The 24055-nt window shown below is 34.1% G+C and overlaps 1 protein-coding gene across 1 annotated transcript in view; it reads right to left on the bottom strand.

Annotated features, from left to right (window-relative positions):
- Htr2c (5-hydroxytryptamine receptor 2C) overlaps positions 1 to 24055 on the bottom strand; it is a 249819-nt gene that overhangs the window by 34025 nt on the left and 191739 nt on the right. The window contains exon 5 of the mRNA XM_047536800.1: positions 567 to 767. Within this exon, the coding sequence (XP_047392756.1) occupies positions 567 to 767 (201 nt within the window). The remainder of the gene's footprint in view (positions 1 to 566; positions 768 to 24055) is intronic.

Raw genomic sequence — 24055 nt, 5'->3', positions numbered from 1 at the left:
ATCTCAATAAAAAATTCGCCCAAATCCTTAAAGAAATCAATAGCTTTCTTAGAATTCAAGAAGTCAAAGTTAAGGAGAAATAGTATATTTTAGGTTTAATAAATTTAGCAAAAAGTTCAATCTGTTTTCTTCATAAAGATTCAGATCACATTTTTAATTTTCCACTGGAATGGATGTGGAATTAGAATTAAAATATTATGTCTAATATTATAGGATAGATACATCTTTTCCAAGATTTAGATTTTTTTAAAATTTAGACTTTAACTTATATCTTTGTAATGGTCAACACATTTTCAATATCTCAAAGGTTTTGGATCTGTGTTGCAGAATTCGCTGGCATACTAACCTAGCAGGATAAATGAAAACTTTGCACCTATATATTCATATCTGTCGTATTGGTTTCATTATTGTTAACCTAAATATCAGATAAATAGGTTAAGAATAATTACTGAACAATCCCGATTAAACGCAAAGTTACCAGTCGACGTCTGTACGTTGTTCACAGTACATAATCCGAAGGTATTGAGCATAGCCGCTGCAATTCTAATGGCCAAAAGCATAATTACCTATCGAAATTGCCCAAACAATAGCAATCTTCATGATGGCCTTAGTCCGCGAATTGAAACGGCTATGCTCAATAGGATTACGTATTGCTACATACCGATCCAGCGATATAGCGCAGAGGTGCATGATGGACGCTGTAGAAAATAAAACATCCAAAGAAATCCAGACGGGGCACAAATACCTAGGTAATGGCCAGACATAATCTGAAAGAGAACAGAGAGAAGAGGAAAACATGTTATTCAAATGGTACTAAATCTACTTTTCAATTTAGCATTCTAATTTTTTATTCTTAATTTCAGCTTTTTAAAGAAAGTGAAATTTCAGAAGCATTAATTTTTGTAATGATGACCACGATGATACTTTGCGTTGCATGAATTTTTATTGTTGTAAACTTTATACAACATAAAACTGCCAGGCGCTGTGGCGCTTGCCTATAATCAGGAGGTTGGGTCAGGAGGATCATGGAGGCCAGCCTCAGCAATTTAGCTAGACCTTGTCTTTTTTAAAATAAATAAATAAATAAATAAATAAATAAATAAAAGAGGTGGGAATGTAGCTTAGTGGCAAAAGGCCCCTGGATTCAACCCCCCTCCCCAAAATGAATCACTTAAAGTGTATAATCCAATGGCATTTAGTACATTCACAGTATTATATAACCATCACCTCTTTCTAGTTCTCAAAAAGGAAATCACTTCCCATTAACCATTAGCCCCCTCCCATACTTCCTTTTGCCAGCCCAGGGCAATCTCAAATCTGTTTTCTGTTTTTGTGCATTTACTTCATTTAGATATCTCATATAACTAGAATTTGTAACCTTTCGTGCCAGGTTTCTTTCACTTAGCATAATGATTTTGAGGTTTATCCATTTTGTATCATGTATTAGTACTTCATTCTTTTTTCTGAATTGTTTACTGCCGTGTATATAACTAGATCTGATTTCTGATTTTCATGTATAAATCTTGTCTCCTGTGACTTTTTGTTGTTTTGTTTTGTTTTTGGGGGGTTCTATATAATAAGATCATGTCATCTGAGAATAAAGATCCTTTTATTTCTTCTTTTTCAATTTTCCTCTTTTATTTCCTTTCTTTGCCTAATTGCTCTTGATACAATTTCCATTACAACACTGAATAGAAGTAATGAAAGCAGGCATCTTCTCTTTGTTCCTGGTCTTAGAGGGAATTCTTTCAGCTTTTTTTTTTTTTTTTACTACTGATTATGAAATTATGATATTAGCTGGATTTTTATTAATCCCTCTTATCATGTTGAGGAAGTTTTCTCTTTAATTTGTTGAGTTTTTCATCATAAAAGAGTGAAGGATTTTGTCAAATACCTTTTTCTGCTTTTATGGAGATGTGGGTGTGGCTTGTTTGCCTCTGCTCTTACATTCCCTCTTAGGAATGGTGCATAATATTATGCTGAATTGAGTTTATTGGTATTTTGTTCAGAATTTTTGCATCTATATTCATAAATGGTCTTGGTCTATGGTTTTCTTGTGATATCTTTATCTGGCCTTAGTATTAGGATAATGCTGGTCTCATAAATTGTAGTTTGAGAATGATTAGTGCTGATTTTTTATATGTTTGATAAAATTCACCAATGAAGCCATCTAGTCTTGTGTTTTCCTTATTGGGAGGATTTGGTTACTGATTCAAGTCATTATTTGTTATAAGCCTCTTTAGATTATTCTTCTGAAGTCGGTCTTTGGTAGTTTGTATGTTTCTAGGAATTTGTTTCATCTGGGTTTCTACTTTGTTGGAGCATGATTGTTCTTTGTATTTTTTTTTCTAATTGATTTAATTTCTGTGGGGTCAGTAGAAATGCCCTTACTGTAATTTCTGATTTTCATAATTTGTATGCTCCTTTGTTTTTCTTAGTCATTCTGGCTTAAAGATTTGTCAACTTTTTTGAACTTTTCAAAGAATCTCAACTTTTTGATTTTGGTAATATTCTTTATTATTTTTCTACACTCTGTTTTTTTTTGTCTTTATCATTTTAGTTCTTTTGCTAGTTGAATCAAACTTACTCTTTTCTAGTTCTTTTTCTACTTTATATCTTTTTTTTTTTTTTTTTTTTTTGCGGTGCTGGAGATTGAACCCAGGACCTTGTGCTTGCCAGGCAAGTACTCTACCAACTGAGCTACATCCCCAGCCCTTACTTTATATCTTAAAGATATAAACTTAGGGTATTGGTTTGAAATCCTCCTCCTCCTTTTTTTTTTTTTTTTCTTATTTTTCTTTTTTCCATTCCTTTTTTTTTTTATTTTTGTGGTGCTAGGGATGGAACCCAGGGACTCACATGGTAAGCACATGCTGTACCATTGAGCTACACTCTCAGCCCCTTTCTTCTTTATAAATGTAGCCATTTGGAAGCTATAAATTTCCCCCTGAGCACTGTTTTGCTGTATCCCATAATTTTTGGTAAGTTTTTATTTCACTTTTTTCAAAATATTTTTAAAATTTCATTTTTAATTTCTTTTTTCACCCATTAGCTGTTTAATAGTGAGTATTTTATTTCATATTTACATATGTTCAAATTTGTCAATTTTCTTTCTAAAGCTGATTTCTAGTTTTACTCCATCATGGAGAATATACTTTGAATAACAATAATATTTTAATTTATTTATATTTGTTTAGTAGCCAAACATATGGTCTATCTCAGAGAACAGTCCCTGTGTTATTAGATGGAGTATTCTCTAGGTCTATTAGAATTAGCTGCTTTAGAGTTTTTGTTTTGTTATGTTTTTGTTTTTCTTTTTTTTTTTTTTCCAGCAGTGGGGATTGAACCCATACATGGTAGGCAAGCCTACCTTACCACTGAGCCACATTCCCAGCCCTTCATAGAGTTTTTCAATCCCTCTATCTTTATTGATCTGTTTTGTTGGTCTGTACATTGTTTAAACTGGGGTATTGATGTCTCCAAGTACGTATGTTTTTTTTCTTGCTTCAATTCTTTTACTTTTTGCTTCCTGTATTTGTTGGGCTCTGTTGTTAGGTGCATATATGTTTATAGGTTTTGTATCTTCTTGGTGACTTTATCTTTTTATGAATTTGCAATGTCCTCTGTCCCTCATAATAATTTTTTGTCTTAAGTTCTATTTTGTTTGATATTGATATAATTCTCCTTTTGTTACTATTTGCATGCAACATTCCTTCACTGTCAATATACAGGTGCTCTGAGATATTAATTGAGCTTCTTATTGGCAGAATATAGTTGGATGATGCATTTATGTTCATTCTGTTAGTCTCTGCCTTATAATTAGAGTTTAATCCGTTTCACATTTAAATTAATTACAATTAAGAAAGGACTTACTTCCATCATTTTCTCTGTAATATATACCATTGTTTCCTCCATTAATGCCTTAATTTGTTATTGACTCTTTTATAAGATACTACTTGATTCCCTTCTTGTTTTTTCCCCTGCATAATGTTTTAGATTTTTCCTTAGTGATTAACCTGGGGATTACAATTAATATATTTTCCTTATAAAAATCAAGTTTTAATTATGTATACTTTTAATATTGTACACAAATTTTATGATCCCTCTATCTCTACCCATTCCTAGATACTCCCTCACCTTTCAGTTTTGATATTTCTTCAAAATATTTTCTCAGGTTTTTTAGGCCACAAAAACTGAAGATTATTTATTGGATTTTAGCCATCTATCATGGCAGACTATGTCTTCAACTTAGGTTATATGTCATGAAAGTGGGAAACTCGACTAGTGTTGTGACTTCCAAGTGTTGGACCCTCCTCCCAAAATTCTGTATTGGATTATTCTCCAGTACAATCAGATAGTTTGTTTTTGTGTTTTATTCATTTATCTGCTGAAAGGTTGATCCAAGAGTAGCTTACTTGGCCATAACAAAATCAGTAGGATTTAACTAGTGCAATAAAATAAAAGACATCACTAGAAATTCTTTGGACCAAATGTCTTTGTGGATGCTCATTATTGATCATTATTTTCTTGTACCTTCCTCATATTGTATCCATCATCAAAGTTGATTGTGTTGAAGATTTGGATACTCTACTCAACATGCTTCACCTGCAAAATTGCTTTCCCAATTGTGCACAAGTATCTCTTACTATGTGGAAGAATTCTGTTGCCATAATCAGTAGAATATAAGTTCCATTGGGTGACCAATTACTGTCTATTTTTCTGCTACTCAATCCATACTGCTTCAAATGATGGGTAAATTTATGTGATCTGGGTATATTTCAGACAATGAATGTATGAAAAGTTTGGAAGAGTTATGTAATGAAGAGACTGTTGCACATTTTCCATGGGGCAAGTTAATTCATAGTTAGATGAGATAAAATCTGATTTTCAGAGGAAAAAGTTGTGCACAGTATTTCAGAAGCTATTTTATATGTTCATTCATTAATTTACTCAAAGATTAAACGATTTTTAATGACTTTAGAAATCACAAATATATCCATCAATATTGAAAAAAAGTAGTAAAGATGGAGTAAATAACACTCTCATCTTTCATTTCTCTTGTTTAAAGGAAATATAAAAGGTCTTATTTCTATGAAGCAATGGAGACAGTCTTTGCCTTGGAGAAAATAACAGTTCAGTAGTCTGACAATATGATTAAGAGGTATAGTAATTTGGGGAAAATTGTGAAGTAACACCAAAGCAATAACTTGGAAATTAGTAATAAATTTAATTTCTCTAAGTTAATATGCATGAAAAGATGAGTGACCATAACAAAGTTTAAAAGTTCCTCAGAGCATTTCATAAAACAATATATTGTCAATAGCAAATCTGAAAAGCACTTAACAAAGGTTAAAGATAAATAGCATTCATTGATATAGATTCAAAGTTCCAAATAAAATATTAAGAGTCCAGTAAAATAACAAAGGAATAATACATCATGAAAAAACAAGTTATTCCAGAAATTCAAGGGTGATTTAATGCTACAAATTTACTAATATAATTCCTTATGTTAACAACTGTGAAGAAATTTTATGATCTTTTAATAGGTATTGAAGAATAATTTGGTTAAATGGAGAAACTACTTCTAATTAAAATTTCAATTACAATTTATTTATTTATTTATTTATTTTAATTCATCGTACTCAAATGGGGTACAACTATGGTTTCTCTGGTTGTACACGAAGTAGAGTCACACCATATGCGTAATTATACAGGTACATAGGGTAATGATGTTTGTCTCATTCTATTATTTTTCCTTCCCCCACCCCTTCCTCACCCCTCATTTTCCTCTATACAATCCATCCTTCCTCCATTCTTGCTGCCCTCCCACCCCCCATTATTTATCATCATCCACTTATCAGAGAAATCATTCGGCCTTTGGTTTTTTGGGATTGACTTATTTCACTTAGCATGATATTCTCCAACTCCATCCATTTTCCTGCAAATGTCATTTTATTCTTTTTCATGGCTAAGTAATACTCCATTGTGTATATATACCACAATTTATTCATTCATCTATTGAAGGGCATCTAGGTTGGTTCTACAATCTACCTATTGTGAATTGAGCTGCTATGAACATTGATGTAGCTGTGTCACTATAGTATGCTGATTTTAAGTCCTTTGGGTATAGGCCAAGGAGTGGGATAGCTGGGTCAAATGGTGGTTCCATTCAAGTTTTCTAAGGAATCTCCACACTGCTTTCCAGAATGGCTGCACTAATTTGCAGCCCCACCAGCAATGTATGAGTGTACCTTTCTCCCCACATCCTCGCCAACACCTGTTGTTGCTTGTATTCTTGATAATTGCCATTCTAATTGGGGTGAGATGGAATCTTAGGGTGGTTTTGATTTGCATTTCTCTTATTACTAGAGATGTTGAACATTTTTTCATATATTTGGTTAAATGGAAAAGCTACTTCTAATTAAAATTTCAATTACACAGGGATAAAAGGAGACGTCTTATAATGAAGATAATTTATCAAAAACCAACAACAAATATTAAAAATAGTAATGCAGTCAGTACACATTAATTACATTAAATTTGGGTAATGGACAGGATGCCAACTTATCCTATTAACTCATTATTATTAATTTTTAATTTTTAACAAAATTGTGAACAATTCATATAACTTTAGAAAGCAAGGGATAGAATTATCTGTTGTGTATTATTGGTGTGATTGTAGGCCTAGCAAATCTGAAACTCTTCTAAAAATAGTACTGAATTTACTGAGTGAAAAATTACATGATATGAGATAAATATAAAATAATCTAGAGGTTGAAATAGTCCAAGAACAAGGGCTAGAAATGAAATAAAGGCAAAATAGTCCATTAGTAATAGTGAGAGAATTCTTAAAATATCCTACTAAAACTTTAATAAGATAAATTCAGGATTCATATTAGAAAATAACCTTGAAAACTTAGGGAAATATACAAATTTACATCTAAACAAATAGAAGGGCATAATACCTTTTTTGTGGATGGGAAAACACACATACAAATCTATTTACTTACTGTACCAAATGTACATGAAAATAACATTGAAAATACACATTCTTTGGGTAAATATAGGGATTATTATTATTTCCCAGTGGTATTCATGAAGCAAGACTAAACTCGAAAAGAAAGCTTGAAAGTGTGTCATTTTAAACAAATGAAAATTATCCTGTGAATAATTCAATATATGCATATTTTTTCCTTTTCCTATTTTAATTTGTTTTCTATTTATTCATTTTTACTGACTGCATATTATATTGACTTTACCGAAGCCTGAACTTCAATATACATGTGCTTCTTCCATGTTAAAAATTATATGTTATAACTGTATTGGCATAAAGATAAGTAGATTAGTGTGCTATATTAAAATATTTTCATCAAAAAAATAAAGATTTTTTTTGAACCCTTCTACTTGAGTGAGTTGTAGGGACACTGTACACTGTACCTACTTTTTTTTTCTTTATATGTTTTTATAGTTATACATGACAGTAGAATATATTTTGACATTTATACACACATGGAGTATAACTTCCCATTCTTGTGGTTGTACATGATATATGCATATTGTTTTCTATAATTCAATGTGATTCATGATAAAATCAATTTCAGAAAACTAGATTGAGTCTTAATTCTTAATCCCCTAAAGAATATTCACCAAATATTTATAACATATACTATCCTTTGTAGTTAAATGTCCAAGTCTTTTCTTTGAATTTGGAAAGAGATAAGAATGTCCACTATCACAACATCCATTCTGCACTGTACTAGAGTTACTTATTAATGTACTATGGTAAGTAAAAGAAGTAAAAATATTGAGGATTTAAGCAGAAAAATGAAAACATGATTGTGTACATAGAAAAATGAAACAACTCTGCATATAAGTCTTGAGAATTAATAAGTAAATTTACAAAGATTGTTAGATAAAAAGCCAACATGTAAGAAAACCAATTTAATTTTCATAATGCAAAAAATAAAATGATAAAATGACTTTTTAAATTTTTAACAAAGTTGCCCATTAAAAGTCTTCCATTTCTGGCAAAATTGGAGTAAGCACATTCAGCCTGATCTCTCCTACAGAATAAAACTAAAATATGTGGGCAAAAATCAAAGAACAATCATTAAGAGTGATTTTCCTGTTCCCTCCCCCTAACTTATTTCCTGGACTTAGATTTTAATGCAGCCAGTATCATTAAAATTATGTAGATGTGAAGAAAGAAACCTCCCAGATACATGCTCTTCCCAGAGGACAGAGAAGACAATCCTACAAAGCACAGAGATTATTTAGAGGACAGAGAATGCAGGTATAAGACAGAGAGATTGTTTTCTTTACTTTTCTTTTTCTCTCTTGGCATGAATGGCATGCATCAATCACTAAGATGCCCACCTGTACTGGCAACACCAGGAGGAGCTGTGCAGGTAATTAAATGTTTGAGAAGAAAAAAATCCTTCCCTTCGAACACATGAACTAGAAAGAAAGACCACCAAGCTCTGAAGACTGTGGAGGTAATACCCAACTATTTTTTTCTCTTTCATTTCCCCCGACTTTGTCCCTGAGGCAGATTCTATAGCAATAAATACACAATATATGAAGAACCTAAAAATCTGACTTTCTCACCAGAGTTCCAGGAAATGTGAACTGTATGGAAAATCAAGGAGATGAAGAGGCTTGAGAATAGGTCACCTAAATCCTGGGCTCATCTATCAGCTACACGTATGTAAAAATGACCCAAAGCCATGTAACAAAAGACTGAAAATTGGACTAGGATGTATAGCACTGTCCAGGTCCCATATGGGACCCCTAAATAATGCACATGGGATAGATTCAAGAAGCATTCCAAATGCTTTGAAAATCAAATTGACATTGGAAATAAGGCCCACAGAAAGAGGGCTGAGACTTGGGTTCTAAATCTGATGAGGCCGATGACCTATTACAATCCTAAAAACCCAACATTCTCAAGAGAATGTTTGAAAGATTCAGGGTTAGGAGAGGAAAGATGATGTAATAGGTAACTCTGGGGGATGTCTATTCCATCAAACACCAAAGAAGGGACAAAACTGTCAACATCCACCTTACTAGAACTCTAATGGTCAAAGGTTTATAGCAACCAAGGAAACATGTAGCAGGGGGAAAGCTAAATGAAATATCATATGGGGTCTTTGAAGTAATTTACCTTATGGTAATCCACTCAATTCCTTAGTGGGGGACAGTCTTGAGTTGGCAGTCTATATTCCTAGTGTGGATGTCTCGTTCTAGAGGGAACACAATGCACATTTTGGCCAAGGATATGTCTGTTTTGATCTTACTGTGGTTTCTCTGAAGGACTGCTAAAAAGGACTTCCCTTTGTTTCACTTAGCCTATTAAACACACACACACACACACACACACACACACACACACACATATTTGGGAGCAAAAAATAGACATGCTGAAAGCCTGGTAAGAAATTCAGGGAGTGACATTTTGAGGGTATGAGAGCTTTGAAAATTCCCTACATATTCCAGGGACTCTTAAAAACCATGGGCATGTTCAGACAGGATATATTCTTGCCAAAGAACTGAAAAGATGCTGAGATTCACCTATGACAGATATTTAACTTCGGTGTATGGAAGATACGTAAACAAAGACAAAGTTTTTAAAAGCCCAAGTGTAAGGATTAACTTAGAGAAAATCTGAAAAGACCTGGTACTATAGTCTGAATATTTTCCCCCCAAAGTAATATGTTGGATTCTAATCACAAAAGTGAGGCCGGGCCTCTGGGAAGTGATGAGGTCATGGGGTGGAGTCTTCGTGAATGGGATTAGTGGCCTCATAAGTGAGACTTGAAAAAGACCCATTCCTCCTTCCATCATGAGGACAAGTGAGAAATCACCATCTATGAACCAGGAAATGGACCTTCACCAGATGCCAAATCTAATGGTGAGTTGATTTGGGATTTCCAAGCCTCCAGAATTCTGTGAAATAAGTTTCTGTTGTTCATAAATTCAAAGCAATCTACAGATTCAATACTATCCTTACCAAAATCCCAATGACACTTTTTATGGAAATAGAAAAAAAAATCCTAAATTTCATATGCAACCTCAAAGAACTTCTAATTGTCAAAGCAATTTCAAAAGTATAAAGTTGAAAGATCAATATGTCATGATTTTAAAACATATTACAAAGCTATAGTAATCATAACACTATGATATTAGCATTAAAACAAAAACAAAAACAAAAACAAATGGTTTAACGGAATGGAATAGAGGGCCCAGAAATGTATGGTCTTCAATAAGGGTGCCAAGATAATTCAATGGAGGAAAAGACAGTCTGTTAACAGTGCTGAGAAAAGTGAATAACCATATGCTAAAAGAATGAAAATGCATCCATATCTTTCACCACATATGAAAATCAACCCAAAATAGATTAAAGACCTAAATGTAAGCCCTAAAACTATAAAATGCCTTAAGGAAAACATAGGTGAAAAGTTTCATTACATTTGACTTGACAATGATTTCTTGGAATGACATCAAAAGCATAGGACACAAAAACAAAAATAGATAAAAATGACTACATTAAACTTTTTGCATCAAAAGACAACAGTGAAAAGTCAATCTGTAAAATTGAAGAAAATTTTGTAAATCCTATCAAAGGGATTAGTATTCAGAATATATAATTTCCACAACTCAACAACAAATAAACAAAACACCTGATTCAAAAACAGGCAAAGGATTTGAATAGATATTTCTCCGAAGATGATATACAAGTGGACAACAAGCTCTGATGATCACTTATTATGAGAAAAATGAAAATCAAACCCATTGAGTTGGGTGTGGTGGTGCATGCCTATAATCCCAGTGACTTGAAAGGCTGAGGCAGGAGGATCACAAGTTCAAACCCAGCCTTAGCAATGGTGAGGTGCTAAGCAACTCATTGAGACCCTGTTTCTAAATAAAATACAAAAAAAAGGTCTGGGGATGTGACTCAGTGGTCGAGTGCTCCTGATTTCAATCCTGGGTACCCCCCCAGAAGAATTGAGATATTGCCTCATGCTAATTTAGTTGGCTATTACAAAAATACTTAAAAATTAACAATGTCTAGAAAACTTGGGACACTTGTGCAGTGTTGAGATTGTAAAATGGAGCAACTACTATAGAAAAGAGTATGGAAGAGCCTAAAATTTAAAAAATAGACCTATCACATAATCCAGTAATCCCATTTCTGGATATATATATATATATATCCAAAAGAATTGAAAGCAGGATCCCAGAGGTATTTGTACAATATATTCATAGCAGCAGTAGTCACGATAGTCAAGAGATAGATACAATCCAAATGTCCATTAACTGATGAACTGATAAAAAAAAATGTGGTATATATGTACAGTGAGATAATACTGGATTTAAAAAGTAACGAAATATTGATTAATGCTGCATCGTGAACAAAACTTTAAGATATTTATGCTATGCTAAATCAGTCAGACAAAAGAAGATTAAAAATATGCAGAGTTAGTTCTTAGACACTGATAGGAGACTAGTGTTTTCTAAGGGTTGGGGAATAAGGCAACGTAGAGCAACCAATTAATGGATATGGAATTTTGGGGGACAGTGATAAAAATTTCTTGGAACTTGTGGCTGGGGAGGTAGCTCAGTGACAGAGTGCTTCCATAGCATGTACAAGACCTCAGGCTTAATCCCTAGCACTGCAAAAACAAAAACCACAAGACCACACACACACATGAGTGGACATTGCTGTGAGTGTATTAAGTACCATTAAACTGTACACTTCTAAGTGGCAATGGTTAATTTATGTAATGTGAGTTTCACATCAATTAAAGAAAAAAGACCAATGATCTCAAAACATAATACTGAAAGTATCAAGGATACAATATATTTTACTCAGATATCATAGAACTAGAAAAATCTCAAAAATTTGAAGGAAAAAGAGAATTTAAAAAACAAACAGAAAGAAACAACTCTAAGATGGTCCAAATGTTGGACTTTACAGACAAAGATTTTTCAAAGCAGCTACCATAACCATGCTTAATGAAGGAAGGGAGAGTTTCTCTTCAAATGAATAGGAAGATAGGAGTTCCTGACTAGTAAGAATTTATAATGAGAACCAAATGGAAACCTTAGAGCTGAAAAAATGCAATATTTGAAAGAAAAAAATCATTGAACAAGTTCAATAAGAGAACAGAGACAACAAGAGTCATGGAAACTAAAATTAGATCAATATAAATTATTGAATCTGAACAACAGTAGGAAAAAATTTTTAAAAAATGAACATATTAGGGACCCATAGGACAATATCTATGCTTAATATTTGTGTCATCAGAATTCTATAAAGGAAAAAGATTGGAAAGAAAAACTATTTAAAGAAATAGTGGCCCAAAGCATGCCACATTTGGTGAAAAACAAATTTACAGATTTAAGAAGTTCTGCAAAACTGAAATAGTTAAATTCAAAAATTCATACCTGGATACATCATAATACAATTGGTGAAAACAAGAGATAAAGAAAAAATCTTGAAAGCTGTCTGAGAAAACTACCCGTTACATATAGCAAAGCCATGATTTGAATGACTTCAGCTTTTTTATCAGAAAATATGGAAGCCAGAAGTCAATGTAAACATAATTTTAAAATGTTGAAAGAAAGGAACTACCAATTTAGAATAATATATCCAGTGGAAATACCTGTCACAAATGAGTGTGAAAAAAGAAATTCTCAGATGAAGGGCAACTAAGGAACTCACTGTCAGAAATTTACTCAGAAAAATGTTAAAGGGTGCTCTATAGGCAGAAGAAAATTATACTAGAGAAAAACTTGAACATTTCAGAAAGGAAGGGGGTCAAAAGAAATGGTACACATATGGGAAAATATAATAGACTATTTTTCTTAAATCTTTAAAATACATATGGCTGTCAGAAGCAAAAATTATAACATTGTCTAATGAGGTTCTCAAAGTATGTAGACATAGTCCATATTACAATGAAGACAAATCAGGAAAAGGTAAGGAAACCTGTGATTGTAAGTTTTTTATATTTTACTCACAATGATAAAATATTAGCTATAAGGAAATGGTAAATCATTATATATATATTTACATAATATATGTATGTTTTGATCCAGAGCACAATTACTACCAAAATATCATCAAAAATCCAATCGATCAATGACATGGAATATTCAAATAAAAAAATACAATTCAAAAGTGGGGAAGAAAGGAATAAAAAAAGAAGGAATAAATAGAAAAGAAATTTTAAAATGGTAGAAATGAGTCCAAACAAATCAACAGTTTTATTAAATGCAAACAGTTTAAAAATGACAATTTAAAGAAAGAAACAGCCTTCCTGGATTAAACATGAGAATGAAAATAAATAAGACACAATTATATGCTATCTATAAAAAACTCTACAAATGTAAATATAGTCATATAGATAGGTATATAGTAAAAAGATATAAAAGGTGTATATTGCATATACTAATCAACAGAGTGCTGGAATTACTATATTAATAACAAAAAAGTAAATTTCAAATCAAAGACTATTACCCGGGATAACAGACAATTTTATAGTGATAAAGGTGTCAATTCATCAAGGAAACATAATAGTACCAAATACTTATGCACCTAATAACTGAGCTTCAAAATTCAGGAAGCAAAAAGTGATAGAACAAAAGAAAATCAAAATTACAATCACAATTATACTTCAAGATTTTAACTCCCCCCTCAGTAATTGAAGTACAAAGATCAAAAATTACCAATAATATAAAAAAAGCTGAAAAACATTCACAGCAAAATTGATCTAATTGATAAAACACTCTGCCCAACAACTGGAAAATATACAATCTTTTCAAGATCTCATGGAAAATTGACCAGGAAAGACCATATTCTGGGACATTAAATAAACCTTAAGAAATTAAAATGATTGCAATCACACAATATTAGCCTGACACCAATAACAAAATTAGCCTGACACCAATCACAAAAAGTCATTTTAAAAACATCAGAAAATTTGTAAATCAGGCAGGAGGCACACTTCTCAATAAACCATGTTTCAAAAAGGAAGAAGCAAGTAAAATTAGAAAGTAGTTTGAAGTAAAAGAAAATGAAAATAATGCATATCAAATTGATGTGGCGGAATTAAAGTAGAACTCAAAGGAAAATTTCTAACATTAATGGTCTATTTAAAAACAAAAAACAAAAAAAACTCAAATCCATGATCTAAGTTTCCAAATTAAAGTCTAAGACAAACGGGGACAATTAAAGCCAAGTACTTGGAAGAAAGGAAATAAATATAAAAGCAGAAATCAATGAAATTGAGAAAATACACTAAATAGAAAAAGTCCAACGAAATTAATTTTTTAAAAAATTTACAAAATTGATAAACCTGAACATAGATGGACCAAGAAATAAAGGCAGAAGACACCAACGATCAATATCTCTGGCCAAAGAGAGGTTTCTCTATAGATTCCACAAATATAAGGCAATATTTGAATTTGCATACATTTGCATGGAATTTGGGGATTTTGGGGTATGAAACCACAGATTTTGGGGCTGTGTACTAAGCCCAGAATTCAGTGGAAATTCTGTGCTACTGAGGAAATTAAAAGAATATAAATGTTCCAAATTCCCGAACTTGAGTCAGTCTTTCTGGGCATAGGATTGGCCTGCTTTCCATCCTTTAAAGAGTGCCAAAACCAGGGTAGTTGACTAGAAACTTAATCCAGATTTGAAGGCAGAGCAGATAAATACTTTTTAGAACTCCAGAGTCTTTGGAAATGGCCTTGTTAAATGATTGCCTGCATTTTTCTTTATTATTTTATTCCTGTCCCCATGTTTTTGAGAGCTAGTCCCTACTCTTGATATTTCCTGTGACCTTGCCCTTGACAGGGTTCCCTGAATTTGATTGGATACTACATCTAACATGATTTGGGGAACATGTCATTAACTTTCTCCCTTGCAATCATATCTACTCCCACCCCTTGTAACGATTCCTGCCTGAATTAGGTTCTACCCAATTTAGAACTATTGAGTCCTCTCTGGACTACTACTCCCAAGTAGCCCACTTATGACTTTGAGGCTCATTTCATTTTCTATTTCTACTTTTCCATCTATAAACTTTCTTTCTGCAAGTAGGAATTCGATTCTCTCTTCCTGTAGCTACTCTGCCTCTGGCCACCTTAAATTTGTGTCCCCAATTCCTAATCTCCCAAAGATGATATAGTGCAGAGAATACAAGGCACAGCGCTGAAGACATTCCCTGTGTGACTAGAGGTAATTGACAGCTTGCCATCCCTTTGGCCAACTAATATTGTTCGGTGCAGACCTGCTAGCCCCAAGTTTACAGATTCACACACATATTCATTGCTCTTATGATCCAAAGTCATAACACTCAGTGCTATGCCCTCTATTAAAATACATTTATCTGAGTACCTTTCTACTCATGTAGCTCAACATCACCGTATCCTTGACTGGTGATTTTATGGTTCTTCAGTGAAGCAGAGTGATGTTTCTGGTGTCTGTCACGATGAAGTGGGCCGGGAGATGGGACATCCTACATATGCAACCAGCTGGCCCCCTCTTAGTATAGAATAGGGATTTCCTGGCAGCACTATGCAGGATGTTCAACCTCCCGGCCCATGGGAAGATCAACTGCTGCACCATGAAGTTGCTGTTTCTGTTGAATGACTTGCCGTTGATGGATGCTCTTGTGTGTGAATGACGTTGCAAGGACTCCTTATGACCTTGTCTTCTGTTCCTGGTGAACTGGCTGTGAATCGTCAATATGACCTAGAAGGCTGGTAACTAATAAGCCGCCTCTTCCTCAGATACCAACCCCATACCTCAAAACTAGCATTTCTCACCAATCTAAGTAAAAGGAGAAAATCCTCCAGACAGTTACAGGTGCCAAGATATTTCATGGGTTCCCTTCTCCAGTTCCACTCCCAATTTGGGCACCCCAACTGCTTGCCTTTCTAAGTAATATACACAGAGGTGTCTTACATGACAGCAAAGGCATTTCTATTGCTGGAAGACTAGAGGGCAGTACACACTTTTTTGTCAAGTCTATCCCAGTTGAAACAAACCATCTCACAAGCCCTTTGTTATAATTTATATAGAGACAGGTCTCGCTGAGTTGCTTAGTGCCTCACTGTTGCTGAGGCTGGCTTTGAACTCGTGATCTCCTGCCTCAACCTCCCGAGCCGCTGGGATTATAGGTGTGTGCCACTGTGCCCAGCAGAAATCAAGTTTTTAGATCGCTCAATGTAGTGTTAGTTCAAAAACACCATCTACAACCTTAGATTCCCTTATTAGTTGCTGTTTATTATCTCGTAACTTATATTCACATCATTTTTCTCTAGTTAGTGATCCTGTTGTTTACTTGTAGTAATCATCAAAGGCTTGGAAATACATCTTCTAATGAGCCCCAATTACTCATGAATGTTCCCAAGATCTCCTATCTTTTGCATCATGGGTTGAAATCAATGCTTCTTAATTAGTTTTCATATGTTCAATTTGCAAACATTCACACATCCTAAATTTTACTAATGTGTTATTCTTCTACTCTTTTAATTTATTCTGTATTCAAACAGTTCATTCTGCAGAATGAAAATAGATTAAAAGTGACTATGAAATTTTAACAGAATATAGAAACTCCTTAAAGCTTCTAAAAGGGACCAGAAAGTGATAAGTGATATTGATAAACATTTTCATAGAGTATTTCTAGATATGCTGTGTGTGTGTATGTGTGTGTGTGTCTAGTTTGAGGGGTTTTATCCATGTAACTTTAATTTATGCATTTAATAAAGTTAATTCTTAATATATACTAGATAGAGGGAGATAATGATCCAGATGGTTAATGTTATGCTTATTATCATGGTTTTATAGTGAACAGTATTAAGTAATAAAAAATAAATCAGGCAAAAGGAAAGCATACATGGAATAGAATAGCATTTTTTTAAAATTGTAGCAATATAGAGAAAAGAAAGCCAAATGAAAAGCAGAACAAAATGAAACAAGCAAACAAAAATGTTGAGATTCTAGAACTTCATCTTAAACCAGAGAATGGCAAATGTTTTCTGTAAAAGGCCACATGGTGTAGATTTTGTCTTGCTAGTTCATATGTTCTCCATTGCAACTATTTAACCCTACTGTTATTGGGTGAAAGCAACCATAGACAATCCTCAAAAGAATGGGCGTGGCTGTATTCCAATAAAATTGTATTTATCAAAGCAGGCAACCTGAAAAATTTGGTCCATTGCCCTTAGTCAACCACTGACCTAGAGAGCTAGGAAAAGAGGTGACATATAGTAGAAGGATGGATTTATGGTGATGATGTAATCTTATGTTCAATGCTGTTGCTTGAAGGTATCAGGGATGGAATTAACACTGGGAATTGAAACAAGAATTCAGATATACAAAAAAGTTTCTATTTTAGCTATATAAAATAAGCATATTAGTAAGAATAGCCATTAGCTTTCTTGAAAGACATTGCTATTCAGAAGAAAAAGGGATTTAAAAAGCATTTCACCCAAGCCACTAAAAAAATTTCATAGAGAACTTGAACATTTGGAGTTTAATTTCATTAGGCACTGAGATACTCTATTTTCAATAGGAAACACGAGTCTCTAATACAAATAAACACAACAAACCCATATGCACGCATCCCTCACTTGACACAAAGCTTCACTTTTCACAAAGTTTTTTATCAGGTTGCGGAACTTCCCTTCTATTTTTAGTATGTTGCTTTTATCACGAAAGGGTCTTGAATTTTTGTCAAATTTTGTGTGTGTGTGTGTGTGTGTAACAGATAGTTTTTTTCTCCTTTACTCTTTTATTTATTTATTTATTTATTTTTTGTACTGAGGGATTGAACCCACGGGCACTTAACCACTGAGCTACATCCCTAGCCCCTTTTATTTTGTTTTATTTTTTACCTTGAGATTACTTAAAGCCTTGCTAAATCCTTTACTCTTAATATGGTGCATTATATTGATTGATTTTCATATGCTGAGTCAACATTACATTTGAGGCATAGCACCATTGTTATGATGTTCAATCTTTTTTTATGAATTGCTAAATTCAGTTTGCTATTACATTGTTATGAATTTCTGCACGTGTAGTTGTAAAGGGGTATTGGTCTGTGGTTTTCTTGGTGGTAACTTTGGTTTCGATATCAGGATAATACTGGCATTATAAAGAGTTTGGAAGAGTTCTCCCTTCTTTTATTTTTTGGAAGAGTTTTGGAAGGACTGATGTTAGGTCTTCTAGGGAATTTGTTTGACTAGACAAGTCAAATAATGACTATTTTCTGGGAATGAGACTCTGGAGAAGTGGCAACCCCTTTCTCCCCCCTCTAGTAGCTGCTAGGCTTCTGGTTTTCACCATGATTACAGACTGGTTGGTTTTCAAAGCTACTCTGGAACCTGAAATGAGGAATGGGAATAGGACAAGTTAAAAACACCATAGAGATTGATAGTCTTGCCAATATTCAGGCATTTTTCTTAAACACTCTCTGGGTTTTCAAGCTTTTAGTTAATTTCCAGAGTCCTGAAAAGACTGGTTCTGAAAATTTTTATAAATTGACTTGTTGTTTTGTGTGTGTGTTGTTCAGGATTGAACCCAGGGCCCTGCTCATGCTAAAGTGGTCTACCTCTGAGCTCCATCCTTGGCCCTCTTGTTGCTTTTATGGAGGGGAGAATTTTGGAAGTCCGTAGTCTGTGATTTTTTTGCTGATATATCATAATAGTCTATAATCTCAGCGTTTAGAAACTACAATTATAGAAAATTCTGCTCACTAGAATCATATTACTAATATAGAGTAGAGATGGTGATTTAGAAAACAAATATGAAGGAAAATATGGAAATACCATATGTATGAGATTTTAAGAAGAGTCTCCAGCACTTTGCATACTCTGTTACTTTAAGTTAATGCAAAAGGAACTGTTTTAGTTGTGCTCTGGTACTAAGAGAAAGGATCAAGGAAAAAAGGATACCTAACTGCTAGAAGTGGTATCATCTCATTTTAGCATCAGGAAAATATCTCTTTGACCTTTCTAAACAGGATACATTGGTTTCAAAAGGAGACATAATGAAAACTTACAGTCACATAGACTGAAATAGGCAGTGCAGACAAAGAGAAACAGAAATGAAGGATACACAGAAAAGACAACTATTAGCTGATATTCTTTGAAAAACCTGAAAGGTTGGTTAAAACTTTATTTTAGCAGAGGAAAAATGCCTATGAAGTAGAATACTATTTATTACATGAGATTACATGTATATTGTGTATGTTACATATTACACATATAATGCTATATATTATATGTTCTGTGGAACTTAATAAATGGGCATAGATTTTTCTTTTAGTCAATAATTTGAACAACATGGCTCCAGTATGGATTAGGATGATTTATGGTTCATTAATATTTGTCATTCTATTTATAACTCCACAACATTATAGATGTTGATTACTAATATTGTTCTGTTTTCATAGTAGTACTCAAATCACATTTTGATTTCTTACTTTTTAATCTCTCTCTCTCTTTCTTTTTTTTTTTCCAGTGTTGGGGATCAAACTCAGGGCCTTGTGCTTGCGAGACCAACTAAGCTATATCCCCAGCCCCTTATTAATCTCATAAAGTGGTCTGCTGTCTTATAAATTCCTAATACTGCCTAGGTACATACTAAGCATAGTTTTAGGTTCCAGGACTTTATAGGAAAAGTCCCTATGATGATTACAAGTGTTATGAAAATAAATCTATAGCATTTCATTAGATTGTGTTGCTTACCTTTTAGGGAACTACAACATTGATGATGGCTTACAAGTATCCTTACACAGATATTTCTTCAGTTCATCAAGAAAAAAGTTTGAGTAAAGAGGTCATCATAGGCCATAAAGAATTAGGCTACTCTGACTTCTGATATTCAGATTTCATCTCTCCTACAATCTCCAATATACTCCAATCTACTCCAATCTCATCTCTAGCCATTTTCCCCTTTTATATTTTATATTTTGTCATTTTTACCCAGAATGACACTTGTAAAAATATCTCTTTGATATTTTGCCCCCCAAACACCTACCTGTGATTGAAGACCCAGTTGAGGCAGTATTGCACCTATGAAATCATTTCTAAAACTCCACAAATACAGTTAAGTACTTATTCCTAGGTGTTTCCATAGTTCGCTCATATTTGTGTCCTGTAATTTTGTTTATATCTCCCAGTATACTATAAACTTTTTGAGGTTACATCCTGCCCTCACGTCCTATGTAATGTTTCCCACTGGACAGAAAATACCATAGATATCAGTATTTGCATGCCGTGATGACGTCACAATTCACTTTACTATTGACATCATCAGCCCCGCCCAGACTCTCAACCAATGAGAGACAGACGTAGTAGTATATTACCAACCCCTGATAACCAACTCTCTTTCTGTGGCCAGGCTACTTAGTAGCCTTTCTCACCACATAAATTCTTGGTTGCCTTGCTCTTCTAGCATCATTGCTTCAAAAAGAGATATTTGGGTGACCAGAGTCATAATTTGTTGTTCTGCTTGGAGGCAGAGTATCTACTTTTGACTTTCCACATCTCATCCCAGTTCCAGATTCTTCTGCATTCACATTTTTTGCCTGGGTTATATCTTCTCTCAAGACGGAGTATCAAAAATATTGAAAACACATGATGTGACATCACAGCCAGCTCCCTTGGACTGTCCAGATACTCCAAGTTTCAACTGTACACCTTTGCCTTAGACTGGCGAATTTTGGACTCAATCTGCTGAACCAGACTTCCAGATGGGGATAGGATTTTTTGCTCGTCTATTTTATCCTACTCTGGAAGAAATTTACGAAGGTATTAATGGACCACCTCCACCAAGATTTCATCAAGTATTTCCAAATCCTTATTTCCTGAGCCTGTTTCTGACAGTATTTAATCACCAAGGGCGAAGTTTCAAATGCTTTCATGCATTAATAAAGGAGATTGTGAAATATATTTTGGGTAAATATAAGTGTTCATTTTTGTAGATTTTCATCTGTGAGGTGGACTTTCTATGAGTATAAAGAATTTAATTAGATGAAGCTACTTTTTGACTTCATAAGTCTATAATGTGTTTTTAATCACTAATCTTAAATTTAAATGCTTAAGAATTCCTTGTCTATCATATGCAAATACTTGTTATACTATTTGATATTTTTATTTTTACTTAACAAAATATCAACTAGTGACCATCATTATTCAATTTGTACATTGGTATTACTCAGGGAAAAACTGAAAATTAGGATCAGCTAGTTCAGTTCACTACCAGGTCACTGGGGTTTAACGATATAGCCTTTCCATCATTTTATTTAAACATATTCTGAGTCTGAGATATCAGAGAGGATCTTCATAGGATACAGTCTGGTTTCTAAAATGTAGATTTACTAAATGTATAAACCAGGCATGGGGTGAGGAAACAAAACTGGGATAACCAACAATTTGCTGGAAAGCAAATGAGATGTGTCAAAACGCATTCACAGACCATCCTTGCTCCATTCTTGCCTCTCCCCAGCCCCCGTTATGTATCATCATCCAGTTATCAAAGAAATCATTCGACCTTTGGTTTTTTGGGATTGGCTTATTTCACTTAGCATGATATATTCTCCAACTCTATTCATTTACCTGCAAATGCCATAATTTTATTCTTCTTTATGGCTGAATAATATTCCATTGTATATATATAACACATTGACAGAATAGCAGGGGAGCAGCCAGGCACTGTGATGCACACTTGGAATCCCAGTGGCTTGGGAGGCCAAGGCAGGAGGATCTTGAGTTCAAAGCCAACCCCAGCAACTTATTAAGTCCCTAAGCAACTCAGTGAGACCCTGTCTCTAAGTAAAATATAAAAAAGGACCAGGGTTGTGACTCAGTGGTTAAGCGCCCCTGGGTTCAATTCCCTGTACCAAAAAAAAAAAAAAAAAAAAAAAAAAAAAGGTGGGGGGAAGACAGGAAAGAAGCTTGTGGGATGAAAAATGTCTCAAATTTTGTGTCTGTGTGGAGAAGTAGAAAAAAAGAGGACACTAAGAAAAAATGGTTGTCTTACCAGAAGGAACCCTCAAGGTTGAGAGAATGAGCTGGTGTTTGTAATGGATTTAATGAAAGCACATGCTGGGTACAGGTAGACTAATCGGAAAATAACAAAGTTTCCCATGAAGACACTTCCAGCAATATCTCTCTTCCTATCTTCTATTTGAACTATGGATTTAGAGAAACACTGATACAACATTTAGTTTTGATAGGCAAATGGAAGATTTAATATGATAATATATTTCTCAGTGAACTAATCTTTGTAATGAGTGCCTGCAATGGGGAAATATTACCATGACCTTGTCTTTGCCATATAGCAGATATTGCCAGGAATAGTGGAGGGAGAAATGTCATGTAAAGGTAACACAGGAAATGTGTAAGAGTTTCCCTGATACAAGTGTCCCATAAGTATATTTGACATCTGTATGCTCTTTGAACATCGTACCATATTACTATCACTATAAAGATTCTTTTGTTATTAAAAAATTTAATGCTTCACAGCAGTCTATAAACATTAATGTGTTAACTTTCTAGAACACGTGGGATAGCGTTAGGAAAATTATGAAAAGATGAAATTGGTCTTTGGGTACTTTTAAATTTCTTTCTCTCATTACTAATATCTATATTTTAGTTAGACATTTTGAATTAAAATCAAATTTCTATTATTTGAAATTGTAAGGGACTTGGGATAGAGCTCAGTTGGTAGAGTGCTTGCCCCACATCTACAGGGCCCTGGGTTCAATCCCAGCACCACAAAAACACAAAAACAGAAAATGAAAAATAAAAAACAAAAAAAAAAAACAATTGAAATTGTAGGAATGACAGATTACAGGGGGACATTTTGGTTGGCATGGGAAGGCAAGGCACCTTTAGCAGTGTCACTCAAATCATACCCACTCAGAGGCCTACTTTGAACTTCAAGAATACTAAGGCTTCCAAAAACATGCTTAACCATTCTATCTAACATCTACAAAAGAAGTTTATTAGTCTTTTTATTATATTTTGTCCACTTAAATTGACTCATAGTTTATCTATTTGTTAAGGTTTGAATCTGAAGCATCCCCCAAAGGCTATGTGCAAAAGACTTGGTCCCCAGCCTGTAGCACTATTGGTAGGTGGTTCAAACTTTGGGAGGTGGGACCTAGTCGGAGGAAGTGAGCATTGTGGGTGTGTGCACTTGAAGGATATACTGTGCCTCCAACTCCTTCCTCTCTATTTCTCACCTGCCTTGAGCTGAGTAGCTTTGCTCTACCACATGGTCCCCACCATAACGTTCTGCCTCACCATAGGCCTAAAAGTTAGTCAAATTATGGACTGAAACCTCTGAAACCATGATCCAAAATAAGTCTTTCCTTATTTTAAGTTGATTTCCATGAGGTATTTTGTCACAGCAACAGAAAGCTGACTAACACTAATACACAATTTAAATATTTACATAAGTTTGTTTTAAAAATCAAAAAATATACATTTTAGCTGACAATCGCTATCATTTAATCACTTTGTGGTGAGGCATGTGGGAAGTCATACTTATCTAGCAGAATCAAACAAGATTGAGCCACAGGACACAGAGGTCTGACTTCTCGGAACTGGCAGACACAGAGGTCTGTCCCAGGTTGCCAGGGAGTATGTGGTGCTGTGTGGGAGTGGTTCCCTGTCTGGTTCTATGATAGTTTCCCTGAGAAAATGGCTTCCCTAATCCCACTCCATCCTGTTCATCACAGAAGAAGCTCCTCCCGGTCTTGGCCCCCTTTACCTGTGTGTCTATAAATAAAAGAGTGGTGGGCTACTCCATGTTGTTAGAGTCCAGATCTAGTATGGCCCGACCCATCACACCCCCTCTCACTTAAAAAGAGTATTGGCTCTTGTGTGTTTATTGATTAGATAAGTTTATGGGTAATTGATTGATTTACAACCAACATCATCCTCTGACAGTTAACCCTTTTCTCATCCATGTGGGATGTGGCTGAGAAATCCCCATAGAGACATAGAAATTTTTCTAAATTTTTTTGGT

Source organism: Sciurus carolinensis, chromosome X, assembly GCF_902686445.1.
Source record: "Sciurus carolinensis chromosome X, mSciCar1.2, whole genome shotgun sequence".
Taxonomy (NCBI): domain Eukaryota; kingdom Metazoa; phylum Chordata; class Mammalia; order Rodentia; family Sciuridae; genus Sciurus; species Sciurus carolinensis.
This window is presented reverse-complemented; position numbering and strand designations above follow the sequence as displayed.